The sequence below is a fragment of the Dipteris shenzhenensis genome, chromosome 25 (assembly GCF_047967505.1).
Source record: "Dipteris shenzhenensis isolate YYH24624 ecotype China chromosome 25, Dip_SZ_1.0, whole genome shotgun sequence".
Taxonomy (NCBI): Eukaryota; Viridiplantae; Streptophyta; class Polypodiopsida; order Gleicheniales; family Dipteridaceae; genus Dipteris; species Dipteris shenzhenensis.
Window position 1 is genome coordinate 31,275,931 of NC_141620.1, and position 26,568 is coordinate 31,302,498.

The 26,568-nt window shown below is 47.5% G+C and overlaps 1 protein-coding gene across 2 annotated transcripts in view; it reads left to right on the forward strand.

Annotated features, from left to right (window-relative positions):
• Positions 1–26,568, forward strand: part of LOC147885749 (kinesin-like protein KIN-14I) — a 93,868-nt gene that overhangs the window by 25,110 nt on the left and 42,190 nt on the right. For both annotated transcript variants that reach the window (XM_087396118.1, XM_087396117.1), the window contains one exon: positions 9,859–9,958. In XM_087396118.1, the coding sequence (XP_087252244.1) occupies positions 9,859–9,958 (100 nt within the window). The remainder of the gene's footprint in view (positions 1–9,858; positions 9,959–26,568) is intronic.

The window sequence follows — 26,568 nt, forward strand, 5'->3', positions numbered from 1 at the left end:
CATATCATGCTTATAGCTTGCCAACTAGTGTTGTATGTGCTCCCATAGGGCCTCCACAAGCACCGACACCACCTCACATGGCCTCCACAAGCCTTGCTGTTCTACTCCTCCGTATTGATCGACTTCTCTGGTTGAGGATTAGCATGGTTCACCCTTAGACCTACTCCTCCTACATCTATATACCTTAAGGTGCACTAGGGGTAATGGTAGCCCTTTGGACCATTGCTATAAGTAGTTCACCTACTGAAAGATCTAGAATAAGCTACCATTTGAGATACCTATGTTCCAAGGCATTGTGTCCATGAATTTCACAAAATGTGCACAATGATGTAGAAGTTGTGACCTTGTCTTCTAATTGGCACTGCCAATGACCATGATTAGAGCCCTTGCACTTTGTAGACCTAGAGCATTCCTAACTTGGGCTTTAAAAGATGACATCTCTTGATTGCTCTCTTTTTCTTCAACTTTTTTCTAATTTGCTCCAATTCTCTCTTGAGATGCTGCCATTTAAAAGATACTGTCTCTCTTAGATCCGGGGCTAGGAAGCTATGGTGGCTCGAAGCTCAACTAAGAACACTCCATCTAACAACTTCATTTAAGAACTCTTGCAATTTGACTCATTCCAATAGAGGAAGGCAAGGCTCATGGAACCCTACTTCATGATTGTGTTGCTAGGTGGGGCAAACATCTTTGTGTCTAGCAACTTCAACCGAGTGTACAACTCAAACATACTCTCCCCAACTTCATCATGACAGTAGAAAACTCTTGGATTTGAACTTTTCCAATTTCAAAGTCCAGAGAAACTGATCCTTCAAATTTGGATTGTTTGGGAATGATGATGAGAAAATAGACTGTACCAAACGTATGTTGTTAGCATCCTACAAGGATGGTGGAAAGGTGTGCAAGAAATCTCAATCAAGACATTGAGTTGGGGATGGTAATCTCGACCTCACTAGTGAGTTGAGGATGACGAGCCTAATCTCACCATGGAGTTGGTGAGTTTGGTCTCAACCATTTAGTTTGCATCCATCAGCTCTTGTACATTGGTAGCATTTGGTGACCCCAATCTCACTAGTGAGTTGGGGATGGTGACCCCAATCTCACCATGACTGGAGATGCTGAGTCGTCATCTCTCGATGTGACTTGGTCTCACACTCTTTATAGCAACGGATTGGCTGAATAGTCCCAAGATCCGCTAGATGTTGCCAAAACAATGGCACTCTATTGATCGCACTTTCCCCCCTGCACACCAAGATCCTCCCAAGAACCAATAGTCTCCATCTAGCCATATGACCTCACAAGCACATGTGTCTAGTGAGGTTCTTTTTAGATAAGGAATTTCATCCTTAACAAATTCGGTGCATAGTATTGAATAGCAAAGGCGTGCACACACACACTTTTCCTAGTATAACTATCTTTTGCACTTTATTGTCTTTTTAGACCTTGATCTATTAGTTTCCTTTTTGGTGGGAATTGTTTGGATTTGATTTTAGACATTATGAGCCTTAATATGGGACTTAATGAATCATTGGTGTGTTTTTTTTAGTGGGTATGATAATTCACTCTAGAGGCTTTGGTCCATCCCTGCATTGATTTGACACCTTATGTTGCTTTTGAGCTGGTATTTTTTGACTTTTGCTGAGCTCATATGGTGAGGGCATAGAATAATTTCCAAATCAATGGTCAAGCCCCTTACTAATCCCATGTGACTAATCTAATTTATATTCTACTTGACTTCTAATATCTAATCTAGACAGGATTTTTAAGAATGTGGGCCTACAGGACTACCCACTTGATTTCTAAGTGACAGAAAATTTCTATCAAATCTGAGGGATAGGTTTTACTTCTAGTCAATCCTTGTTGTCTAAACTGGTTCTAAATCTTGATGGACCAAACCATAGGGGCTTGCTTGAAGTTGTACAAGGCTTTCTTGAGTTGGCATAGCAGATGCTCAGTCTTTCTTGCTTAGAACCTTGACGTTGCTTCATGTATACCTTTTCTTGCATGTCTCCATTCCAAGTGGCCCTTTTGACATTGATCTAATGCAGTCGACGAAGATCCATAGTGCAAGCAAGTAGTCGGATGGTGTTCAGCCATGTGATTGGTGCAAAGGCCTCATGAACATCTATGGCCTCTTGCTGAATACCCCTCCAAGCTTGCTTTCTATCTGCCTATAGTGTGAGCATCCTTCAGCTTCACCTTGTACACTCATTGCAGCTTATGATATGCTTGCCTTCAATGGCTTTCCTTAAAGAATGCCACTGCATTCGTCTGCTATACACTCAATGCTTAGACTTCACTGTCTCTTGGAAGTTAACAAGTTCTCTAACTTGATATATGCAACATTTGTTACGCTCTAGCCGAGGTAGCATGACCTCGGAAGAATCAATCGACATTTCCCTTAAAGGATCTATGTTTGTAATTATTTGTTTGCGCTTCATGTAAATGATCGAGAGGGAATTAATGTGAAGGTCCTAGGTGAGGGTTGATAGCACCAGACTAGGTGGATCTAAGGCTAAGGGCCTAATGCAAGGAATGTGCCTAGGGGCAAAGGATTTTAATGCATCCCAAGAGAGGGGTGAAATGTTGCATTAGGAAGGCCCTGTGATGATGACATGTGGCATCTAGATCCATCTAGGGAGATGGGGCTTGTTGAAGCTAGAGAGAGAAGAGAAGTTGTGATTTCACGTATGTTTTGATTCGTAACTCTCTGTCAGCTCGAAAGCTTCAGCAGGATTTGGCTGGGTGGATTAACTTCGGTGCTGCTCCTGTGATCTTCAGTACGAATAGATAGTTTTTGTATTACATTTGGTATCAGAGCACAAGGGAAGAGACCAAGGGAAGGGGTTCGTGAGCTGTGACGAAAGCTACGAACGGTGAATTGAGGGTGTATCACTTGATCGGTGATGGCGGATAATAGGCGTGGAGCGTAGGTGTGGCGACTTGACCACTTGTGACCTTCACGCGATGGACAGATGGGATCGACGATAACGGGCGACGACGAACTTGGAGGGGGCTACCCGTGACGACGAATCGCTATTGGTGGTCGTCCCGCACCGCTATCAGGATTTTGCTGGGGGTTAGGACTATTCGTGGGCTTACTGGTAGCTTGTGAACGGGGAGACCCTTTGACGCTGATAGCCCGTGACTGACGAAATCGTTGATGACCATCCCGTGACTTGGCTGTTGGCGCTGCCGTGATCTACGACGGAAGGTTGGCGCTGCCCGTAGTCTATGATGGAAGCGTGGGGGATCCTGTAGGGCGGTTGACGAAACGCAGGGTAGATGGATGCACGGGTGGTGGGTCGTGTACGTGGAGGCCTATAACGCGATGCGTGATCGCTGAAATCTGGAGCGGAGGACAGGCTAGGAGCGCAGAGGTGACGCAGGACAGCGTGGTGGCTCGTGTGCATCTTCGAGAAGATTTGTGGATGGGCAACCCGTAGCCAGAGAACATCTCGATTAGACAGCTACACCTTGGCAGACAAAGGAAGAGGCCACGCAATCCAAGAAGGCTGTGACGAAATCGTTGATGACCAGGGAGCTCTCTTTGACCTCCATCAATTTCGTGTTTTTTTTTCCTTGAATTAGTCGGTTGGTGCTCTGCTTTCATAGACAGGATCTCGTGAGTGATCAGCATGCATGAGGCTTTGATGTTGTAGCAGGGACAGATTATGCTTGAGGTTATGCCTATGTGCTATAGTTAGAGTTGTTTGCAGGAGCTTCCCTAGGATAGGGAAAAGCACTGTTTGAGATATATGCCTGTGTGAAATGCCTAGTCAGTGTGAATCTGGGATTGCAGGAATTCCCTAGTGTAGGGAATTGTGTCAGAGTGTCAGTACACTGAATTGCGTCAGTTTGTAAATACAGTTTTCTAGCGGTGTTATAAAAAAAAAAAAACACCCATTGGACTGAATGGAAGCAGAAGAAGGGGCTTCCAGGAGGGACCCTGGTGAGTCAGGAGTCCGGCCGACCCAGCAGGTATCGCACCCAATAGCTCATACCTTATCTGGCAGGATTGCATTGCTGGAGGATGCCTTGCAACAGTTGTTAGCGCAGTAGTTACAGGCCAATGCAGGGCAGTCTGAACTTAGGAGAGCGATACACAGTATGTCTGCCAGACCTTCTCGAGAGGAGAAGGGAAAGGCTCCAATGGAACCGGAGTCTAGTGTCCATACGGTCGAGCCTAGGAAGGCTAAAGTGCCAAATATTGCCAATTACAGGCCAAAAAAGTATTCTGGTCGGATGAACGACCGTAGCCCCGATGTCATTGAGACCTGGTTACACAAATGGGACAAGGTGTTCGCCATTTGTGAAATCAGAAATGACATCAAGAAGATCCGTGAGGCCACCCACATGTTTAGTGAGGCAGCAGATCGGTGGTGGATTAAACAACAAAAAGATGGTATAGCATCCACTACCTGGGAGGGGTTTAAAAGAGAGTTCAGGAAACACTTCTTACCTCCTGACGAAGCATCCTGAGCTTGGGATCAATATAGGAACCTTCGTCAGAGAAATTTATCGGTGGCAGAATACACTGATAAATTTCGAGAGAGTGTAATGAAGGTTGACGAACCCCTGCCTCAATCAATTCAAGTGAAAGATTTCATATTTGGATTGAATGATCGAATAAAAATGGAAGTTTGAGCTAAGTACGCGAACACGTTAGATGATGCAATAGCTATAGCCCTGAACTATGAAGATGCCAAGGGCAACAGGCCAAGTGGGTTTGCACAGGTCGGAACCCAGTATGGGTATCCGAAGAAATCTGGGTTTAAGAAGAAATGGATTAGTAGAGGGAGTGGTTCTCAGCCGAGTGGTCAAGCCAAGCAGGCAAAACCAGCTGAAACTCCTAAATCAAGTACCACCATTGGAGTGAAAAGGAAAGTAACCCCAATGGCAGCCCGGGCTTGGTCTAAGTCTCCCTTAAACCCAGAACAAAGGGAAAAAGCGAGGAGAGAAGGCTTATGTTTTGGTTGCCTTCAGCCTCATCAGTGGAAGGATTGTCCACGTAACAAAGATCGTCGGATGGCTGAGATGGTGATCTCGGAATGCGATGTGGAGATGGAGGGAAGTCCCAGAGCGGAAGAGATGCAGATTCAGCTAGCGGGATCTTCTCAGAGGTTAGAACCTTGTTTGTTATGTGTGTCTGTTGCTAAGCTAGTGACGAGTGCACCTGATAAAATCCTATCTAAGCCCGCAGCAACGGGGTATACAGCCTTTAATGATACGGAGTTAATTAAAATGAAAGGGCAAGTGGCCAATCATGATGTCATTGTGTTGTTTGACTCGGCTTCGATTAACTCCAAGCTCGTGAAGAGGCTGAAATTAAAGACAAGTCCATCTGACTATGCGTATACAGTCAAGATGGCAGATGGAAGTTCAACTGAAGTATGGGACCAAAGGGTTACCCAGTTGGAGCTTCGGATTCAGGACTATGCTGAGAAGCTTGATTTTGAAATGACCAAGCTTGCTCATGCAGATATAGCCCTGGGTATGGCATGGCATTCTAGGAAGAATCCAGCCATTGATTGGAAAAAGCACGTATATCAATTCAAGATGAATGATGTGCTTTATGTCTTGCGAGGTGAGAAAGATATACCTCAGGGACCGTTGGTTTCCGTGATGGAAATCCGAAAAGCTCAAGGAGAGTTTTTATTCCTTTGCACAGCATCGGTAGAGCCGGTTGATGATTCTTCGGCTAGCACTGATGTTATGCAAAGTGGTGAGAGATGGCCAAGTTGGCCAATCTCATAACAGAGGAGTTCTCTGAATGTTTTAGGGATGAACTACCTTATGGGTTACCTTCAGAGCGGAATGTTCAGCATAAGATTGAACTGATCTGGGGGGCAGAACCTGTAAATAGACCTCCCTATAGAATGAGTTTTACTGAAGAGGCGGAGGTGCGTAGACAACTGGAAGAATACCTCAAGTTGGGACAGATTCAACCAAGTTTCTCACCTTTTGCTTCGCCAGTGATATTAAAGAAGAAAAAGGATGATACGTTTCGTCTCTGTATAGATTACAGAGCATTGAATAATATCACTGTTAAGCATAGGTATCCGATGGCTCGGATTGATGATTTGCTAGATGCATTACATGGAGCCGTGATTTTCAGCAAGATAGATCTTAAGTGTGGCTACCATCAGATCCGGATTAGAGCCGAGGATGTGCATAAAACCACTTTCAGAAGCAGGTTTGGTCATTATGAGTTTTTGGTAATGCCCTTCAGACTTACCAATGCTCCGGCTACATTCGTCATGCTTATGAACGATTTACTACGTCCGTATATCGGAAAGTTCGTAGTACATTTTATTGACGATATCCTGATATTCAGTAAAAGTATTACTGAGCATCGTGAACACTTAAGAATAGTGTTCACTACTTTGAGGAAAGCCAGTCTTTATGTAAATAAAAAGAAAACTATACTGTGTATGGTTAGGCTTGAATATTTAGGATTCATAATTACTCCAGAGGGGGTAGAAATGGATCAGAAGAAAGTAGCTGCGATACTGACTTGGCCAATCCCTCAGAGTCTGACCGCGCTGCGATCATTCTTGGGGTTTGTCCAGTTTTATGAAAGGCATATCAAAGGATATTCTGAAATAGTATTGCCATTGACTGATCTGACCTCAGATAAAGTACCTTTTATATGGGGACATAATCAACAAGAAAGTTTTAACACCATAAAACAAGCTGTGGTCACAGGACAGGTGTTAAAAATAGTTGATCCCCAGAAACCGTTGTTCCTGGAAACCGATGCAAGTGGCATTGCGGTAGGAGCAGTTCTCCTTCAAGAGGGAAGGCCAGAAGCCTTTGAAAGCAAGAAGCTTTCTCCCTCTCAAAGGAATTGGCCAACTCATGAATTGGAGTTGTATGCTGTTATCCATGCTTTGAAAACATGGAGGCATTATTTGTATGGTTCAGAGTTTTATGTGGATGTGGATCATGATACTCTGAAACATTTTTGTAAACAACTTGACTTGAGGGGCCGCCAAGCTAGGTGGGCAGAGCTCATGCAGGAGTTTAATTTAACGATTCGGTACCGAAGAGGAAAGGATAATAAGGTGGCTGATGCGTTGTCTCGCATTATGCACAACCTGAGTTTCACGGTATTAGAGAGTGCTCTAATGACCGAGATTAGAGAAACTCAAAAAGTGGACGAGTTTGTCCAAAGCTTATGGCCTAAGGCTCATGTGTTAAAACCCGGGGAAAATGAAAAGGATGACCTGGCATCCAGAAAAGGCCAAACATATGCAAGATATACCATAAGGGATGGTATGCTAGAAAGAAATGGCAAGGTTGTAGTACCTAGTCAGAATGATCTCAGGCAGAGAGTCATTCGACAGTGCCATGATAGCCCGTGTGCGGGACATCCAGGGGTCGAGAAGACATATGATCTCGTGAAGCGAGATTTCTTTTGGCCAAAGATGAAAAAGCATATTCATGAATATGTGACACGGTGTTTCTCGTGTCAGGTAAGTAAGGCCGAGCGGGTGAAGCCACTCGGACTTTTACAGCCCTTGGAAGTACCACTAAGTAAGTGGGAGAGCATTTCCATGGACTTTATTGTAGGGCTGCCTACAACACAAGGAGGGTATGATTCTATCCTTGTGGTGGTTGATCGTCTAACCAAGATGGCTCACTTCATTCCGACTAGAGAGTCTGTTAGTGCCCTGCAAGTGGCGGATTTGTTCATTAGACGTATATTTCGTTTGCATGGATTGCCTAGATCCATAGTGTCAGACAGAGATGTCAGATTTACCGGTCATTTTTGGACAGCGGTATTTGAGACACTAAGGACCGAGTTGGGAATGAGTAGTGGGGATCATCTTGAGACGGATGGTCAGACGGAGAGAGTCAACCAGACTTTAGAGGATATGCTGAGAGCATATGTGTCATTGAGGCAACATACGTGGGACAAGTGGTTGCCATTGTTGGAGTTTGCCTACAATGATAGAAAACATTCCTCTACAGGGTTCAGTCCGTTTGAGCTGAACTATGGTTATAGACCAGCAAATCCAACTATAGTTGGAGTACCTTAGAAAGTGCTTAGTGCCGCGAACTTTGTGGTTTAGATGCGGGAGATGCTAGCACTTGCGAGAGCTAATATCCGCCAGGCTATGGATAGAGCCAAGGTGTATGCGGATGAAAACCGGTCTATAAGAGTATTTAAGGAAGGAGAGAAAGTTTTTCTCAGAGTTCCTTCGCACTCGAAGTCGTTGACTTCAGGAGAGTGTGCTAAGTTATCACCTCGATACTGTGGGCCATGGTTAATTCTAAAGAGAATAGGCAAGGTAGCCTATAAATTAGAATTGCCACAGGGGTGTAAGGTGCACCCGGTTTTTCATGTTTCGCGCTTAAAGAAATTTTTACATACAGGTGACTCACTAATCGAAGGTGTGGTTTTGTTTCAGGAGATAGAGGATAATGCGAGGCGCAAACCAACAAGAATCCTGGACCGAGGAACAATGCAAATACGAAATCGGAAGATACCCACGGTGTTGGTTGCATGGCATGGTCAGCCTCTATCCGAAGCTACCTGGGAATCCGTATACCAGTTGCGGAGAGTGTTCCCAGATTTTATCATCGAGGATGCTGATGTCTGAAGAGGGAAGGAATGTTACGCTCTAGCCGAGGTAGCATGACCTCGGAAGAATCAGTCGACATTTCCCTTAAAGGATCTATGTTTGTAATTATTTGTTTGCGCTTCATGTAAATGATCGGGAGGGAATTAATGTCAAGGTCCTAGGTGAGGGTTGATAGCACCAGACTAGGTGGATCTAAGGCTAAGGGCCTAATGCAAGGAATGTGCCTAGGGGCAAAGGATTTTAATGCATCCCAAGAGAGGGGTGAAATGTTGCATTAGGAAGGCCCTGTGATGATGACGTGTGGCATCTAGATCCATCTAGGGAGATGGGGCTTGTTGAAGCTAGAGAGAGAAGAGAAGTTGTGTTTTCACGTATGTTTTGATTCGTAACTCTCTGTCAGCTCGAAAGCTTCAGCAGGATTTGGCTGGGTGGATTAATTTCGGTGCTGCTTCCGTGATCTGCAGTACGAATAGATAGTTTTTGTATTACAACATTTGTACATAGCTTTTTGATTTCTACTCCTAACATTGAGTTATAAATCCAGATATGGCGGGGTAAAACACCTTGAGGATCTCTTTAACAAATGTCATCTCAGGTGGCAGCCATGCTGTGGCTTTGGACTGGAGTGGTTGGGGCATAAAAATCCCAGCCCATGGTCAGCAGTCAGGTTGGCAGTGCAGTAGATCAGACCAGGTTGGCAGATCTGGTTGGCAGGTCAGTGGCAGGGTAAGTGGTTGGCCCTACTTATGGTTAGTCAGGTCTGTCAGGTCGGCTAAAGACCAGGGTCAATCAGCCCTACTACAAGGCTGGTCAGCCAGCAGATTGGGGGGCCTGTAAATAGGACCTAACTAAATAAGTTTTGCATTAGATGCTGGCTACTGGTATGTGCACAGAACTCCTGTGTTAGCATTTTCTGATATTGTCACATTCTTCCCCTCCAGCTACAAGCGACAGCTCCACACTTCCAAGAGTAGAAAGTTCTGATTGGTTGATTTAGGGATTTTCGTATTTACAGTTGTAAAAGCATGCAATGTAACTAGCCCAGAAGACAAATGCACTTGGTTAATCTCATAAGCTATAATATGGACTTTGTCAAATATGGTATTGCTTACTCTAAACATCTCCTTGCTGCTGACTATTTTCTGCAATGTCTGGTTCTATATTGGAATTGTAGATATGGTTCTACAGGGTTTGAGAAGAGAGTACAGGCTTTTTGCTGTCATGATAAATAAGCTATCTTAATATGGTGTGATTTTTTCCCCCCCAGACACTGGCAGGACTGATGAAGCTTTCGTCATATGGTACTTTCAGCCTTTTTGAGAGCAGGAAAACATTAACTGGTTCAAAGGCTGTTGACAGTGGAAATGGTATGGTCTGCCTAACTCATGAGGCAAGCTTATGAATATTGGCATTCTTAATTGCAGGAATTTTGAGTGGATATCAAAATGAGATTTAATCTTCTTACTTGAGTGGTGGCTTGGTTTACAAGTGCATTGGGTTTCAGCAAGTTCTGCTTATTAGGCTTGGTCTAGAGATGACATTTTGAGGTTTGTTTTGTATTGTGTCAGATATGCTGTTCAAAGTATACGGTGTAGATGGCTTCTTTTTTTGCCAATCCTTGTCTTTCGCTAGTTCTAGTGTGGGTAAAAAGTAACTCTAATTATGGTTTGTCAGTGAGTAAGGAAATCCTCTGGCTGGTTTTTGTCTTGGCAAATCCCTTGTTCCCAATACAACAATTGAAAATCTTGTGTGGCATCTGGATTTGATGTACGGCCTTCTTTTCTTACAAGTACATGCAGAACATTTTCCAAACCCCCTGCCCCCAGTTACCAGTCCCCCAGCCCCCAAAAAAGTCCACTTGCTCAAAGAGGTGCTTTATGTACCTAGACAACAAACGTCTCACAGCACTAGACTTAAGATCTGATCAGAGCAAGATGAGAGGTCGTTCCTGATGGACTAAAAAATTGAGAGGCAGAAAGGGTATTTGTTACTCAGAGTCATACAAAGGGCATAAAAGAGAAAGGACAAAGCCATACGAGGTAACTCCAATTAATAATGGAATGTTCACAAGGCGAGGTTGTGGCTTCCGCTTCCTCCATTCTACATATCTTCACCACACTCAACCTCCTCTATTGCATCCTCCTGGCTTCCATTAGAATGGTCTCTCCACCTCCCTCCAGTTGAGTCTGTCTTCTACTCACTGTCAGCAGACTCTCTTCCCACATGGCCTGATGGAGCTCATCTTCCCTTACATGCATTGGCAGCTTCCCCTTTCCCTCTCCAACATAGGATACTCATGCATACTCTAGAGAAGTTGGGTGGTTTGCAATCAACTCCATTGTGTGGTTGATTACCTTGCGATTTCTCACTACTGACTTCTTTGTGGCTTCTCACTGCAGTGCAGTCATGGGTTGCTCACTAGTGTCAGTCCTTGTGGAAGCATGCTTTCCTTGTAAAGGTCAGCAAGCTGGCCTGGGCTCTTCAATTGTTTATCATGGCAGTCCTCATCTCCTTGCCTTCTATGTTCACAAGCCTCGTGTCTTCACTTGGTTAGTAAGGAATCCGCATGCCTTGCCCTTTATCTTGTCTCCATCTCCTCCTTAGGCTGTGTGGTCCATTGCCAAGTTGCACTTTGTCCCAATTGGCTCATTGCTAAGTCATTTGACCTTGTTGGAAAAGTTCCATAGCTCATTGATTTATCCTTATGGTGCTAAAAAAAAAAACAGAATGTAAATGCTTGGAAAATCGACCATACAAGTCAGCTATCCCGAAGGTGCTGGTCCAGGGAAAACAAAACAGAAAAACTGGCTGAAAGAAAACCAGCCTACTTCTCAAGAACCTAGATCACTACCTAGGGAATCTCAGGGATAGGGGCTAACAACGAGGGAGGAGGACTATACGGCCAGCGACTCCCTTGCAGCGTGAAAGTGTAGAAAGTGCCTCCAGGTCACGCCTTGTAGAACTGCTTCCGCCTTTCAGCGGTCACTCTAGAATGCAATGACACTCCCTCCCCAGTGGCGCAAAGGGTGTAGATGATATCGTGGCAGATAGTGATCAGAGTGGCCGTGGGTGGAACACGGTGCTCACCCATTACTAGGCTGCATCCCACAACCTAGATGTTCCACGCTGTGATGTTGGCCACTGTCTCCCACATGCCGTCCTCTAGAGGAGGAGGACAATGCCAAGTGGGTGGGATCGCCTCATGCAACTCAATCCGGTGAATACTCTATCCATTAATCTTGTATGTTGGGGAGACCTCATCGATGTCGAAGGCATGCCCCCCCTTTGTCAACCAAGCCGCCATGCCCTAAGTGAAATCTCGCTTAATACTCTGTATCTGGGTCACAATTTGAAGGGATCCCAGCTAGATTCTTTGAGCACTCGGCAATTCCATAGCTAGTGTGGAATCGTCCTCCTTCTCTACCCCCTTTTTTGTCTGACGGTAACTCAACCATGTTGAAGTCACCTCCAATCACCCATGAATCTGCAATGGGAGCCCAAGAGAGCAAATCCTTCCACATAATGACACGTTCTCCTCTAATGTTGGAGGCATACAGGTTGAGGAAACCAACCTTACGCCCTCCAATCAAGAGAATAATCCACTGAGCCCTAGAGGGGATAATGACTCCGTGTCCAACAACTAAGGGGAGAATCGACTGTGAAACTGAAATAGAAGTGCCTCCCCTAGTGCCCAAGGCAGGCGACCAAAATGTATGGCCCTAAAGCAACTTGCCTGACTTGGCACGATCCCTAGAATCCAGTTTGTGCTCCTGAATAAATAAGACATCAATGGAACCCCCAATAACACCTGGATGAAGCTGATCCCGAATCAGCTGTCTGCGGCGGCGATGTGGGACGCCACCTAGGCCTTGTATGTTCCAACTAACAATCCTCAGGGGAAAAAACCTTGCCACTTGACGAAGAAGCCTTGTCAACAGGAAACCCAATCCACTAGCTCACCAAAAGTAGAGGGCACAAACTCCTCCTCTGGGAGATTTGAAGCATTTGCTAGAGCTGAAAATGAGTTCCTATGAATCAGGCCAGACATCGGAGTGCAAAGGATCCCTTCTGAGGGAAGAGGATCAATAGTATAAACCACCCCCTTCCCCCTATACAAGGGAGGAAGTGAGGACTGCTCAAGATGACCCTGTGTCTGAACGTGAAGCTTCAAGGGGCTTCTCCCTCACATCTCATCTCCTCATTTGAGAATTTTTCTTATATGATCCATTTGTGTGTATGCAGGTTGGTTGCTGAGATGTTAGATTGTGTGCATCTTTCTATCTTTAAGAGAGCATTTTAGCTAGGATTGTCATTTTTTCAATGTAGTAATTCATTGTATGTGCGCGCATGGACACATCTGATTCTACTTGTGTGTGGGAGGGCAGTAGTCGTGTAGCTCCTGTTGGTGTGATTTGTTCATGGTATTAGACCCATTGGTAGACTAGACTTGTAAATCTTAATTTGAGCATCTCTTGTTTTCTATACACATACAAGGGCTAGGGTAGTCATGCTCCTTGAGGGCTCCCTTGTGAATTCATGATAGATATGTATATTTTTTTGTGACGGGAAAATTGTAGAGAAGAAGACTCACAATAAATTTCTTATTGGAGTCTCTTGTTGAATTGCTTTTGCGTAAAGGGGAACTTGCAGAGAGAGATTGAAATGAATCACAAGAGTGAGATGCATGGAAATGATCTTCTTGAATGAAAAAAACAACCATCTTTGCCTCCTCAGATCTTGAGTGCTGCTGGAGTTCCCATGTGAGACCTACATCCAGGCCATAGACTAAGACCGTGTCGACTTGCTATACACAAATCACACACGTATGAGTAGCTATCAAAGGATATCTACCAAAAGAGATCACTGCTTCAATATTTATGTACAACGAGAAAGAAGCTTCCATAAGCTGACAAATCTTGTAGAGAACTGTGACCATTCATATTCTCAGGAGCCAAACAACTATTATTTTGTCCTTTCACTGACGAAGTGCCATAACCTTCAAGTTGATAGAGAAGCCATTCTAGTTGATAGAGGCATAACCTTCAAGCTGATAGAGAAGCTTTTCTAATTTGGGAAGTAGCTCTGTAGGTGAATACATCTATTACCAGCTAGAATGGTCATTTAGGTCTCGGAAACGCTCCATCAAGCTGATGATGCCCCTTGCGATCCATGATACTCAACAATCTGCCCCTCAATCGGATGAAGGAAACAACTTTTAAATTGTCATCATGAAACAACACAAAGGACTTTTCAATTAGTCGAAGTGTCTTTTTGAACATGTCTCCGATTCAGCAAACTGCTGAGACCGCTTGGACTCAAAATACAGGCGTGCAATATCCTAGAGTGCCAGATTGACAATGTCCATCAATATGAATTGGTGGCTCACAGCCTAGAGGAGTTATCACGTGCTCATGAGAGTTTGCTATAAAAGAGTACAAGCAATCTATATACTGCACGGATATGCAATATTTTCGAGCAAAAATTCATGATAAACCATATATTTGGCATCCAGATCAGCTTAATCCAATATTTGAACAATTTCAGTAGGACTATGAAGTACCAAACCACAAAAAGCATCTGATACTTGAACCATAGTTGCACGCCGAAATGGAAATGGCAGGAACGCCGAAAACGGAGTTTTCGGCCCGAGCCGAAACGGCAATATGGTACAATTTATGTGTAAAAATAAATTTATGAGGAGAAAGGGGAGGGAGAGTGTATGAGGAGTAGGAAGAGGAGGACTCAAGCAGTAGGATGGAGAGGAGGAGGAGGAGGAGGAGGAGGAGGAGGAAGAGTATGAGGAGGAGGAGGAGGAGGAGGACTCAAGGAGTAGGATGGAGAGTAAAAGCAGACCAAAAACCCTAAAACAAATCTGTATTCAGCTTTCAAACCCTAAAAACGAATCACTGCTGGTAGAAACGCAGCTTGGATCTTCGATTCACAATAGATAATCACCAAGATAGATTTTGAATTTCATAGATGACAAGGATAAACAACATCTAATAGCTTCATCTGATGAGGAGTAGCAACAGATTTCTTCTGGGAATCAAAATGAACTTAGAGAGGGAGAGAAAGAACATAGATTGCTACTTCCACGCAATATTTTTTCAATATTTCACAAGAACTTTGTGATAGAAATTGGAGAACACAATTGAAATCTGAAAATCAGAAAAGTCATAATTGCAGCACTTATCTCAAACATTCTTCGTGATAGAATAGAGGGAGAGAAGAAGGAGACGCAACATGTGCAACACTAGGGCCCAGAAATAAGGGCTGGACCCCCCCGAAGGTCTTTATTGCAATAGAATAATACTTTGCACAACACTAGACTCTTCGTGATAGAACAGAGGGAGAGAAGAAGGAGAAGCAGGATGTGCAACACTAGGGCCGAGAAATAAGGGCTGGACCCCCCCGAAGGTCTTTATTGCAATAGAGTAATACTTTGTACAATTGGCTCTGAAAAGAGCATGAAGTTGAGTACAACTCTTGAATCAATCTGGGAGGCCTGGGGCCTTTCTTTTATAGACTAGGCCTAGCAAAAAGCCAGGGCTTGCTTTCTAAAAGCTACTTTTACAAAAAAACCAAGCTTTTTTGGCTTTCTTTTTTTTAATTTAAAAAAAAAACAAACAAAAGGCTTTCTTTTTAAATCTGGTGCTTTTGGTGTCTTTTTTATCTTGTGGGCCCTCCTTTTAAAGAGGCACCCCCCTTGTCCGTGCTTTTAGGCCTCGTGGGACTTGCTTTTTGTGCTTTTCTCCACACTCTTGGGTTCTTTTTGCACTCTCTTAAGTCCTACACATTGCACAGACAAGCTCCAACACTTTAACCCATTAGAGGTTAGCGAAGTGCATGCATTCTTAGTTCTTGGACTAATCCTAGTCCCTTGTGGGCGTCCCCACCATTCTCTTTTACTAAGGCAAAGCAAAAGTAAAAAAAAGCTTATTCTAGTTAACAAAGTCAACTTTCTTGACCACCGTCAATGCAATAAAGATACTTCTTTATGTCTTGGGAGAAGTACCAATTTGATGACCAAGAGGAGGGGGAGGAGGATGAGTATGAGGAGGAGGGGGGGAGAGCATGGGGACTCGGGAGGATGAGGGAGAGTATGGGGAGAAAGAGGAGGGAGAAAGAAAGAAAGAAGAAAGCAAGTTTATTAAAGTCTTCGGAAGACCGATGGGTCTATGAGACTGCGAGAAAACCTGAGTACAAAGAGCTGTGGTAGTGGAGCTACTAATATATATATATATATATCAATCTCAGCATCATTGTCAGCATCATCATCATAACCATCATGATCATCATCATCAGCAACAGGACATCAGGATGGATGAGGCTGTGGAAGCGGAGGCATGAGGTCAGCAAAAGAACGTTGTCGCCCCCTCAAGGGTGCAGTTTTGGTACGTCTCCTGGTCGTAGCTCTGCGTCTAACCAAGGTCACTGTGACCCCCGTCGGTCGGCCTCCGACTCTAAACAAGGAGGGGATGTCCCCAAGTGTGATATGTGAGTCAACCCTCTGTCTGAGCTGTCGGGTCATAGGCTCTGGGTCACAATCATGTCAAGGTCTCGCCTCATGGGGGTCTATGTGATCTGGCTAAAAGAACTCCGTGATAGAGCTCTGAGAGGTATCAGTCAAGAGAGAAGTCTGCTCCTGTTTTTGTCCTCGGAGTATCCTATCTCGGCGTCTGAGCATCTCATGAATGAAACCAGCCAAACATCTCTAGTCTGGGTAGGAGAGGACACGAGCCAACATCCCATAACTATCTTTGAAGAGGTAGTAGAAACGCCCTTGGATCTCATAGTAAACAGGACACCTGAAGATGAAATGCCCCTCTGTCTCAACCTCCTGCATGTCACACAGTTTGCATATGTACCTCTCCCTGTGTAACCGCTCTGCTCGGCTGCTCTCGATACGAAGTCTGTGTGAAGAGACCCGGAACTACCCAAGGGAGATCCTTAGCGAGGGGGGTAGGTGAATCAGCATATATCTTGGTGGATCAACGAAACCCTCCACTGTGATATGTAAGAAGTGATCTCTGTAGAAGCCCAGCTTCACTGGAAGATCACTGGGGCCCAACCAAGTCCGGAATGTGTGTAGCTGTAGTAGATCCTCAAGGATAACCTGGTTGACCTCATGTGAGGGGAGAGAAAGGAGCATCCATGCTATACTAGAAAGGGGATAGTCTGTCCATGTGGAGCCCTAGTCCTGCAAACCATCTCTCTGTGCGTGCATACCAACACCTTTGATCTCCCCTTGCTGCAAGTGCCATAGAAGAGGACAATGCTAGCCATGGTATCCTGCTACACCCGGATGTGTAATCCCCATACTCCCTGACTCGGTACAGATATGTAATGACATGAAATGCAGCATCTAGCTGTAATGGGGGTGAGTGAGGGACGGATGGCTTACCACGGATCATCTGTGATAACATGAGAATCTGTAGCCGCTCCACCCTGGCCCACTCTGTATCCGACAAATCTAGCGTCCAGCATGGGCTGCCATACACCTCAACAGGGGACCCCTCAAATGTGAAATGCTCATTGCGCATGACGACGCGGGATGTATTGAAGATCATAACCTTGGTTTTACCCAAGTTGACCTTTAAATCATGAGACTCACAAAAGGACTGTAGTGCGTCAAGGTGTCTCTAGAGCCCCTCTGCTGAGGTAGAAAAGAGAGCCACGTCATCTGCATAAAGTAATATCCGGATCAGCGTGCCCGCGAGAGAGCAACCTACCCCACCCTATGCCTGTATCACAGTCTCGAGCTCGTCGATGTAGAGGCCAAACAAGGTAGGTGATAATGGGCACCCTTGTTTGACCCCGATAGTGCTCATGATCTCGTCTGTCCATCTAGATCCTGTCCAGACTCTGCTTGAAACTCTCTCATAAAGTGCCATGACAGCCCAAATGATCTCCTAGTCGTAACCCAGATCCTGTAGGCGTCGTATGAGACGAGCTCTCGGAATGGTGTCAAACGCTTTGCAGAAGTCCACAAAGCAACAGTAAACCCTTTGCTTCCATGCCCTCTCCTCCTCGATGATACATCTGAGCGTGAGAATGTGGTCCATGGTTCCATGATCCCGCTTGAAACCGGCCTGTCTCGCTGCTCTGAGTCCTCGACATAACTTGGCTAAGATCGGGGCTAGGAGGTTAATCCCATATGCAATGAACTTAGTGCATAGTCCCTTCTGATCCTTCGCTCGGCCATTATGAAGTTTCATTACGGCATCCTTTACCCCCTTCCTAGTGAAGAGGGTGCAGAATGTGGGGTGTGGCATATGTGATAGGTTAGGGGTTGGCTGATTTGGGATATCATAGAGCGTGCGTGCATAATCAGACCACACCTGAGTGTCAGTGAGTGGTGGGGGGGGACCGCCGTCCCTCTAGAAATCTCCACCAGAAGTCCTTAGAGTTGTTATTGAACAAAATGTTCAGTAGCTCCTCCTCGTTCTGACGTACGAAGTTAAGTTTCTTCTTGCGTACCATACGGCGGTACTCGCGTAGCTTCGCTGATTCGCTCCGAAGGCTGTTTTTTGTTTTGAATTTGAGCCCACGGCGTAAAGCCTTACACTCATCATCGTACCAGCTATTACAGGGTACGGTCCTAGGAGGTGGTGGACGGGTGGAGCGGGTGGTGTGGGGAAAGGCGTGAAGAGCAGCCTCGTGTAATGAGCGAGTGACTAGGACAGCACGGTCTTCTAGTAAGGGTATAAAGTCAATGTATGCGAGAAGAATGTACATACGACCAGAGTAAGTAGGTGAGTGATCGCGATCAAAGCGTACATCATGGTAAGTGGAGTAAGAGCTCAACGGGGTAGAAAGTGCTGTGTGGCTGGGGGTAGAAATGCTAAAGAAAAGATAGGTATGGTCAGCCCTGGAGGGAGAGGTGCTACGGTAAAGTCAGTGATGTGAGATGTGAAGGCAGGTGATCCCATGATGTAGTCCACAACACTGAAGCCTCCCCCATGTGGAAAGCAAGTGAAGCCACTTGATGCGGGCCATCTGTCAAGACCATTATAGATAATGAGATCATGCATCTTGCCGTGGTCTAATAGTGCCTACACATAGGATGTGAGCGGTCCTCGTCTGTCAGCCGAAACTCGTATTATACTTGCCTCCTCAAGGTCAATGTCTGGCAGTAGAGTGGAATTATCCTTGAAGTCGAGGAGTGGTGCCTGACGAGCGCGTGTTCTCGCGTTGAAGTCCCCAACTAGGAGGACTTCCCCGTGGCTAGAGAAGTCAACGATGGACCGATAAAGAGCAGCAAATGGGGATGTCTCATCCTCCCCTTGAATATCTTTGGCAAAGTGGGAGGTCTGGAGTTGAGACTAGAGCTGAAGCTGAGGCTGTGGCGGAAGTGGGCCCCGCCTTTGCTTTGCTGTCCACTCCAAGTCCACTGTGGTTGTATCGTGTGTTCACATCTTCGAGTTTCAACTGTGTCTATTTTTTCTGGCGGCTTTAGCTGTACCCTTGCCACCTTTTCCCATTTCGTTTTGATTGATTCGTGTTTGGTGCAGGTCTTATTGCAGGAGTGGGAGCGGGAGCGTGATGAGCTCCCTCTCCATGATGGGAGTTACCCCTAGGGGGGCTGAAAAGAGGCTGAGGGGTGGCGGGGGGGCTGTAGGTAGGCTGAGAGCAGGCGGGGGGGGCTAGTAGGGAAGGGGAGGGTGGGCTGAGTGGTAGAGGGAGTAGCTGAGGGGTCGCGAGGGGGTAGGAGAGGGGGATGGCGGGGAGTTGAGTGGTAGCGGGTGGCTGGAGTGGAGGAGGCGGAGTGGAAGGGGAAGAGGGCGCGCAGAAGAAGGAGCTGCAGCAGGCGGGGGGAGCAGCAGCAGGCGGCGGGTGGTTGAGTGGAGGAGGCAGGGTAGAAGGGGAGGAGGAGGCTGCGCGGAGGGAGCTGCAGCAGTCGGGGCAGCAGAGACGGCGGAGCAGGAGGGGAGGAGGCAGTGCAGTGAGGAGGAAGCGTGTGGAGGAGGGAGCTGAGGGGAGGAGGCAGCGGGTGGAGCGAGCTGCGTGGAGGGGGCTGCGCGGAGGGGGAGCTGAGGGTGGAGGAGGGAGCTGCAGGGAGTAGGCAGCGCGGGGCTGCAGAGCGGAGCAGGGCGGAGCTGTGGAGTGGGAGGGGAGGCTAGCGGGCGGAGCTGCAAGAGGCAAGGGCGGAGCAGCCAGGCAGCGGGAGGAGCAGGGAAGGGAGGAGCAGCAGGAGAAGGAGAGAGAGAGAGAGAGAGAAAGAAGAAAGAAAGAAAGTGTATTATTGTCCACTAAAGGCCAAAATGGGCCCATGGGACATCAAGAACTCTGCGTACAAGATAGCACAAAATCAACGTGCCACAAAGAAGAGGCATCGTCGAATATCATCTAAGTGCTACGTAATACAATGCAAGTGAAAGTACATAATGTCAAATCCGAGCCTAAATACAAAGTAAGCTAGATGCAAGGAAACCGCCCCTGGGTGCAAAATGGGGGGATGAGTACAATATGTCAATGCAAAGATGCAAGTCCAGGTGTCACGGAGTCTGAGAACCAAAATAATACTGGAAATCCTGTCCATCGACTCTGCCTCCTGCTATGAGAGTACAAATCTGAGCAAAAGTGAGGTGAGCGGCTGGTGGGACGAGATCTCCATGAGTAAGTCTCCTCCGAAAAGCTGCCATCATCCTGGATCGTCTGGAGATGAAGCGGCGAGTACGTCCCCTATGTAACAAGATCCTGCGGCGTCTACAAACCATCTCATATGTACATCCACAGGGTGGAGGCATGTGTCCTGTGTGAGCTCTGACCTCCTCGTGCTCCTCCTGATACCTGTCATCTGGTATAGCGTGTGTCTGAGCTCTATCGGGCTGGGCTCTATCACGCTCCGGTCTGTGCTGATGGTCTCTGAGGTAGTGTCGTCGAAGCATAGTGGCCTCCCTGACATAAAGAGCTAGGCAATGCTGATCCTCATAATCCATCACTCGTGAGAGAGGTCCAAAGCCATCCGTGAAGAGACAGTGGAATCTCCCTCTGATCTCATAATATAGCGGGCATCTGCAAATGAAGTGCTCCTCTGACTCCACCTCTCCCATGGTGCAACAAGGGCAGATCGTGGTCTCTCGGCCTGGACGCCGTCCATCCTCCATGCGTCGCATCCTACCAGCCTCTATCTCGAGCTGATGCGAAGAGACTCTAAGCTGGCCAAGGGCAATCCTCAGTGAGTGGGACATGTGGATACCTGTGTAGCCTGGTGGAATGACAAATCCATCCTCTGAGATCCGAAGGAAGTGGTCACGATATGTGTCCATCTTCGTCGGAAGCTGCGTGGGATAAATCCAAGTGCGGTACGTATGAAGCTGCAGCAAGTCTGCTCTCGTGACCTGACTAAGCTCGTGGCGAGTCAACTCGAGATGAGGGGCATCTATGCTGTATCGGAAGGGAGGCAGTCTATCCATGTCTAGTCCAAGAGATGTGAGCCACCTAGTGAGTCTGAAGTACCAGCAATATCGGGCCCCAGGTGCCAACTCCATAGAAGATGCAAGTGCTAACCATGGCAACCGAGCTCTGCCTGCTGCTGAGTCTCCAAACTCCCTAACCCTGTGCAAATACATGACCGACTGAAACGCTGCATCCAATGCAAGGGGAGTAGCTCCAAACTCTGCTAGCATGATCTCGTGCGGAACTGTAGCCTTGGCCCTAATGAGCCGAGAGAACATGATGATCTGTAACCTCTCTACTCGTCTCCAATCTGCAGCGCCAAGGTCTCCTGCCCAGAAAGGAGATGCATACATCGCAGCTGGTCTCACCAATGTGTCAAATAGCAGGGATTTCGTATCGGGATTCTGAAAGTGGGACTGAAAACACTGACGCTCAAGATGAGCCAACGAAGCATACCCTTTACTAATCCTATCTCGTGCTGCATATGTCATGGTAAAGGTCGGTCCCCTGAAAACTGCCCCCAAATAAGTGTACTCTCTAACAAGCTCAATGGGCTGTCCGTCATAAGTAAAGCAAAACTCATCCGTGCTGTAGATACGATCAGAGGTGTTGAAAACCATAACCTTGGTCTTGCCAAGGTTTACGGTCAATCCCCTGTCCTGGCAAAACCTGTGGAGTGCCTCAATATGTGCCTGGAGGCCCTGAGCAGTAGAGGAAATGAGAACCACATCGTCCGCATACAGGAGGATAGGAATGGAGGATCCTGAGAGAGTAGAGCCCACACCGCCTGTCATCTGTACGAACATCTCTAGCTCATCAATATATAGTCCAAAGAGAGTAGGAGAGAGCGAGCAACCCTGCTTCACCCCAATCGTGCTGCATACCTCCTCTGAGAGCCCCTCACGTGTCCGAACCCGACCAGTGACCCTCTCATACAAAGCCATGATAGCCCACTGTGTTTCTCCACTGAAGCCCATCTCGCGAATCCTCTGAAACAATCTGGATCGCGGAGCTGTGTCAAATGCCTTCCTGAAGTCCACGAAGCAACAATAAAGCCGTTGCCTTCGTGACTTCGCCTCCTCTACCAGTGCCCTGAGTGTGAGAATGTGGTCAAGTGTCGAATAATCCCTGCGAAATCCAGCCTGCCCTCTGGCTCTGAGTCCTGTCGTCTCGGCATGGTCATTTATACGGCTTTCCAAAACTGATGCATAGATCTTGGCCATAACGTGGCCAATCATGATGGTCCTGTAATTCGACGGCTCCATAGGGTCCCCCGACTTGTGAATAGGAACTATGGTATTGCCTAACTAGGACTGTGGTAGGCCTGTACAAACAGACTCATTGAAGAGACGGGAGAGAACAAAATCTAAGGTATCAATCCCATGGATTACATACTCCGCTTGCAATCCATCATGATCCTTAGCTCTCCCGTTCTTCAATCGGTGGACTGCTGCACGGACACTCTCTGGTGTGAAGAGACTAGATGAAGCTGGCCTAGGGGAGTGGGATAAATCGATATCTGGCTGATCTGGAACATCGTATAGAGCTGAAGTATATGCAGACCAGACACGTGGATCTGTGAGGGGGCTCTGAGACTTCGAGCGGAGGAATTTTCTCTAGAATTCCTTGGAGTCACAGCTGAAAAGCAAGCATCTCAGCTCCTCCTCATTCCGGGCTAGAAATTGGCGTTTCTTGCGCCTAACCAACCACTTGTAGTCTCTCTTGGTTTCGGCAAGGAGGGGAGACTTCTCCTTGGTCTCAAGGTGAAGTTTCCTGCGGAGTTCCTTACACTCCTCGTCATACCAACCGTTGCAAGGAACAAGACCAACCGGTGGGGGACTAGACGAATGACATGTGGCAGGGAACGACATGTGAGCGGCAGAAACGAGTGAAGTATGTACAAGTTCCCACCGGTCCCGCGTGGATGGTAGAGCATCTAATAGATGAGGACGGAGTAGGCGGCTGAGGTTCTGGCTATATACATCATCGAACTGGTGGTCGAAATGAACCTCATAGTAGGGTTGGCGGTCGTGATAACGAGGGGGAGGTGGGTCATGGGAGACATGAGTCAAAGTAAAGTGGATGAGTGCATGGTCGGCAGAGGGCATGAAGGGGCTAACAGTAAGGCTATGGATGGAAGGGACTAGAGTCGGGGGACCTATGATGTAGTCGATAACGCTAGTACCACGCCCAGAAGCAGAAGAGAATGTAGGCATGGAAGACTGTGGCCACCTGGACAAGCCGTTATAAATGACCATACTGTGCGAGGTGAGGAGCTCCAGTAGCTGACGTCCCTGATCTGTGGGCTGTACTGTGCAGTCTGATGAAGTCCGACAGAGGCTATCATCGTGAAATGCTGGGAGTATGACCGGATCCTCCATGAAGTCATAAGTGAGGGCCTGTCTATCTGAGGTCCTCGCGTTGAAGTCTCCTAAAAGGATGACTTCTCCGCGACGTGAAAAATCTGCAATGTCCGCTGAGAGATCCTCAAATATGGACTGGCCTGGTCCAGTGGAAGAATAGATCGACTGCGCCGGGGGGAAGTAGCAAACTGCAATAAAAAGATCTCGCTGAGGGGCCCTGCGGCAGATGCGTACCCACAAGAATCGAGCATGTGAATCTGCTCTCTCCACTGTGATGATCCGATCGAGATGCTCTCTGTACAAAATGGCCACTCCTCCAGATCCTCTCACTCCAAATGTCCGGGCGTGCTGCCTGAAGGCAGATCTCCATGTATACCCTGTCACTCGTGGCAAAGGTCTCTCTGGACTCTCGTGTGTCTCCGTGAAAAAGATGATCTCTCTCCCAAAGAATGCCCCCCGTAGATTGCCTGGTTGTGCTGTAAAAGAACCATTGCAGTTCCATACAGCGATGCGTAGACTATCTGACGGGTGGTGTGTCCCATGGGCCCTGTCCCGTCAAGCGGACGGGGTAGGAGGTGGAGGTGGAGGTGGGGCTGTATCTGCTGGTCTGCCATCTCTAAGCACTGTGGGAGCACGCCTCAAGGTGCCTGTGATGAGTCTGCCATCCCTAATCACTGCCCACTTGCCCTGAGCTCGGGCTGCATCTCTCTGAGGCATGAGCGCCTTGCGCTCCTCAACCTGTATCTGGGTCAGATCCTCGTCCATGGAAATCTGTGGGTGGTCTCTGAGTGTCCCTCTCCTCCTGAGGGCAGCTAGACGTGCCTGGGCATCTCTGAATCTGATAGTGAGGGGCTGCTCTCTAGTAGGATCCCTCCCGACTCTATATGCTCCTACTATGCCATGATCCTGTACTCCCAATCTCTGAGAGACAAAGGTCACAGCCTGTGTCATCGTGGACTCTGTCGCCGAGGGCAAGATACCACAAATGCGAATGTTGAGGGCCTTTGTGGCCCTCTGTTGTGACTCGGCCAATGTAGCTGATACAGTAGATCTCTGAGGCTGTGATGGTTGACGGCGGACGACATCCACCCACTCTGTGGCTCTCTGGACCTCTGTCTGAAGGGAGGTCAAACGCTCCTCAACCGCTGCTACTGCTGTAGTGGGAGATGTGTCCATGTGCTGAACGCGAGTCTCGATCTGCTGCACTCACTCTGTGTGTCCATGAATCTCTCCAGCAAGAGTCCTATGGGTCGCCTGTAAGACCTGAAGATCTGTCTTAATAGATAAGATCTCCCGATCCTGCTGTGTCACTCGATCAGCAAGAGATGCAACCTGAGCCGTAAGTAGAGAAATGGTCTCGTCCTTCCTGTGAAGCATCTGAAGTGCAGCTCGGAGATGGGTCTCAAAGTGCTGAAGCTCTGGCAGGATGTGGCGGCAAGGACAAACAGTGCAAGGCATGGAAGGAGAAAGAGAGGGAGACAGGGGGAAACCGGTAAGGTGGGTAGCGGGGATGAAGGAGAAGGCTGGAAAGGGGGAGAGAAAGCGGGTACCGGGGAAGAAGAGGAGGGGATGGGTAAAGTCTGTAGAGAGGATGAGGAGGAGGTAACCTCTGGCAAAGTAGGTAAAATAGGCAACAAAGGGGAAGAGGTGACAGAGGGCTGTGAGAGGGAGAGAAAAAAGGGTGGAGAAGGGGTAGGAGAAGAAGGAACCTGAGAGGGGAGGGGTGAAAAAAACTGCGGGTACAAAGTAGCTATGGGCGGAAGATGAGATAATGGAGCTGAAACCGGTGAACCTGCGACTGGGAGTGCGGACACTGCGCTGGGCAGAAGATGAAGCAATGGAGCTGAAACTAGTGTACCTGCGACTGGGAGTGCGGCAAGTGCGGGCAGTGCACTGTCCTTTGTAGAAGATGCGAGTCCTCTTCTACTATAGTGCAGCATCTCGGTCGTGGCGGCCATTGATGTTGCTGCTGTTGTTGCTTCTGTAACATGCTTGACGGTGTCGGCCATTTTTAATTACGAGAAGCCGGCAACATTGAAAAGCGGGAGATGGCGAGCGCTGCCAATGCGCGATGTGAGAGAGAGAGAGAGAGAGAGAGAGAGAGAGAGAGAGAGAGAGAGAGATTTTAAAATTAAAAAGAAAAGTTGGGGTTGGGGCTGCCCCCCAAAAAAAAAAAAAAAAAAGGCGTGTTTGGGCTGAAAAAAAAAAAAAGGGGGGGGGGTCGGGGCTGCAAGTGCGAGGGGGTGAGCAACGGGGAGGGGGGGGCAAGTGCGAGGGGGTGAGCAACGGGGAGGGGGGGGGCTGAGCGACGGATGACGGGGAGGGGGAGGGCTGAGCGACGGGGAGGGGAGGGCTGAGCGACGGAGAGAGGGAGGGAGGGAGGGGGGGGGGAGAGAGAGAGAGAAAGAAAGAAAGAAAGAAAGTGTATTATTGTCCACTAAAGGCCAAAATGGGCCCATGGGACATCAAGAACTCTGCGTACAAGATAGCACAAAATCAACGTGCCACAAAGAAGAGGCATCGTCGAATATCATCTAAGTGCTACGCAATACAATGCAAGTGAAAGTACATACTGTCAAATCCGAGCCTAAATGCAAAGTAAGCTAGATGCAAGGAAACCGCCCCTGGGTGCAAAATGGGGGGATGAGTACAATATGTCAATGCAAAGATACAAGTCCATGTATCACGGAGTCTGAGAACCAAAATAATACTGGAAATCCTGTCCATCGACTCTGCCTCCTGCTATGAGAGTACAAATCTGAGCAAAAGTGAGGTGAGCGGCTGGTGGGGCGAGATCTCCATGAGTAAGTCTCCTCCGAAAAGCTGCCATCATCCTGGATCGTCTGGAGATGAAGCGGCGAGCACGTCCCCTATGTAACAAGATCCTGCGGCGTCTACAAACCATCTCATATGTACATCCACAGGGTGGAGGCATGTGTCCTGTGTGAGCTCTGACCTCCTCGTGCTCCTCCTGATACCTGTCATCTGGTATAGCGTGTGTCTGAGCTCTATCGGGCTGGGTTCTATCACGCTCCGGTCTGTGCTGATGGTCTCTGAGGTAGTGTCGTCGAAGCATAGTGGCCTCCCTGACATAAAGAGCTAGGCAATGCTGATCCTCATAATCCATCACTCGTGAGAGAGGTCCAAAGCCATCCGTGAAGAGACAGTGGAATCTCCCTCTGATCTCATAATATAGCGGGCATCTGCAAATG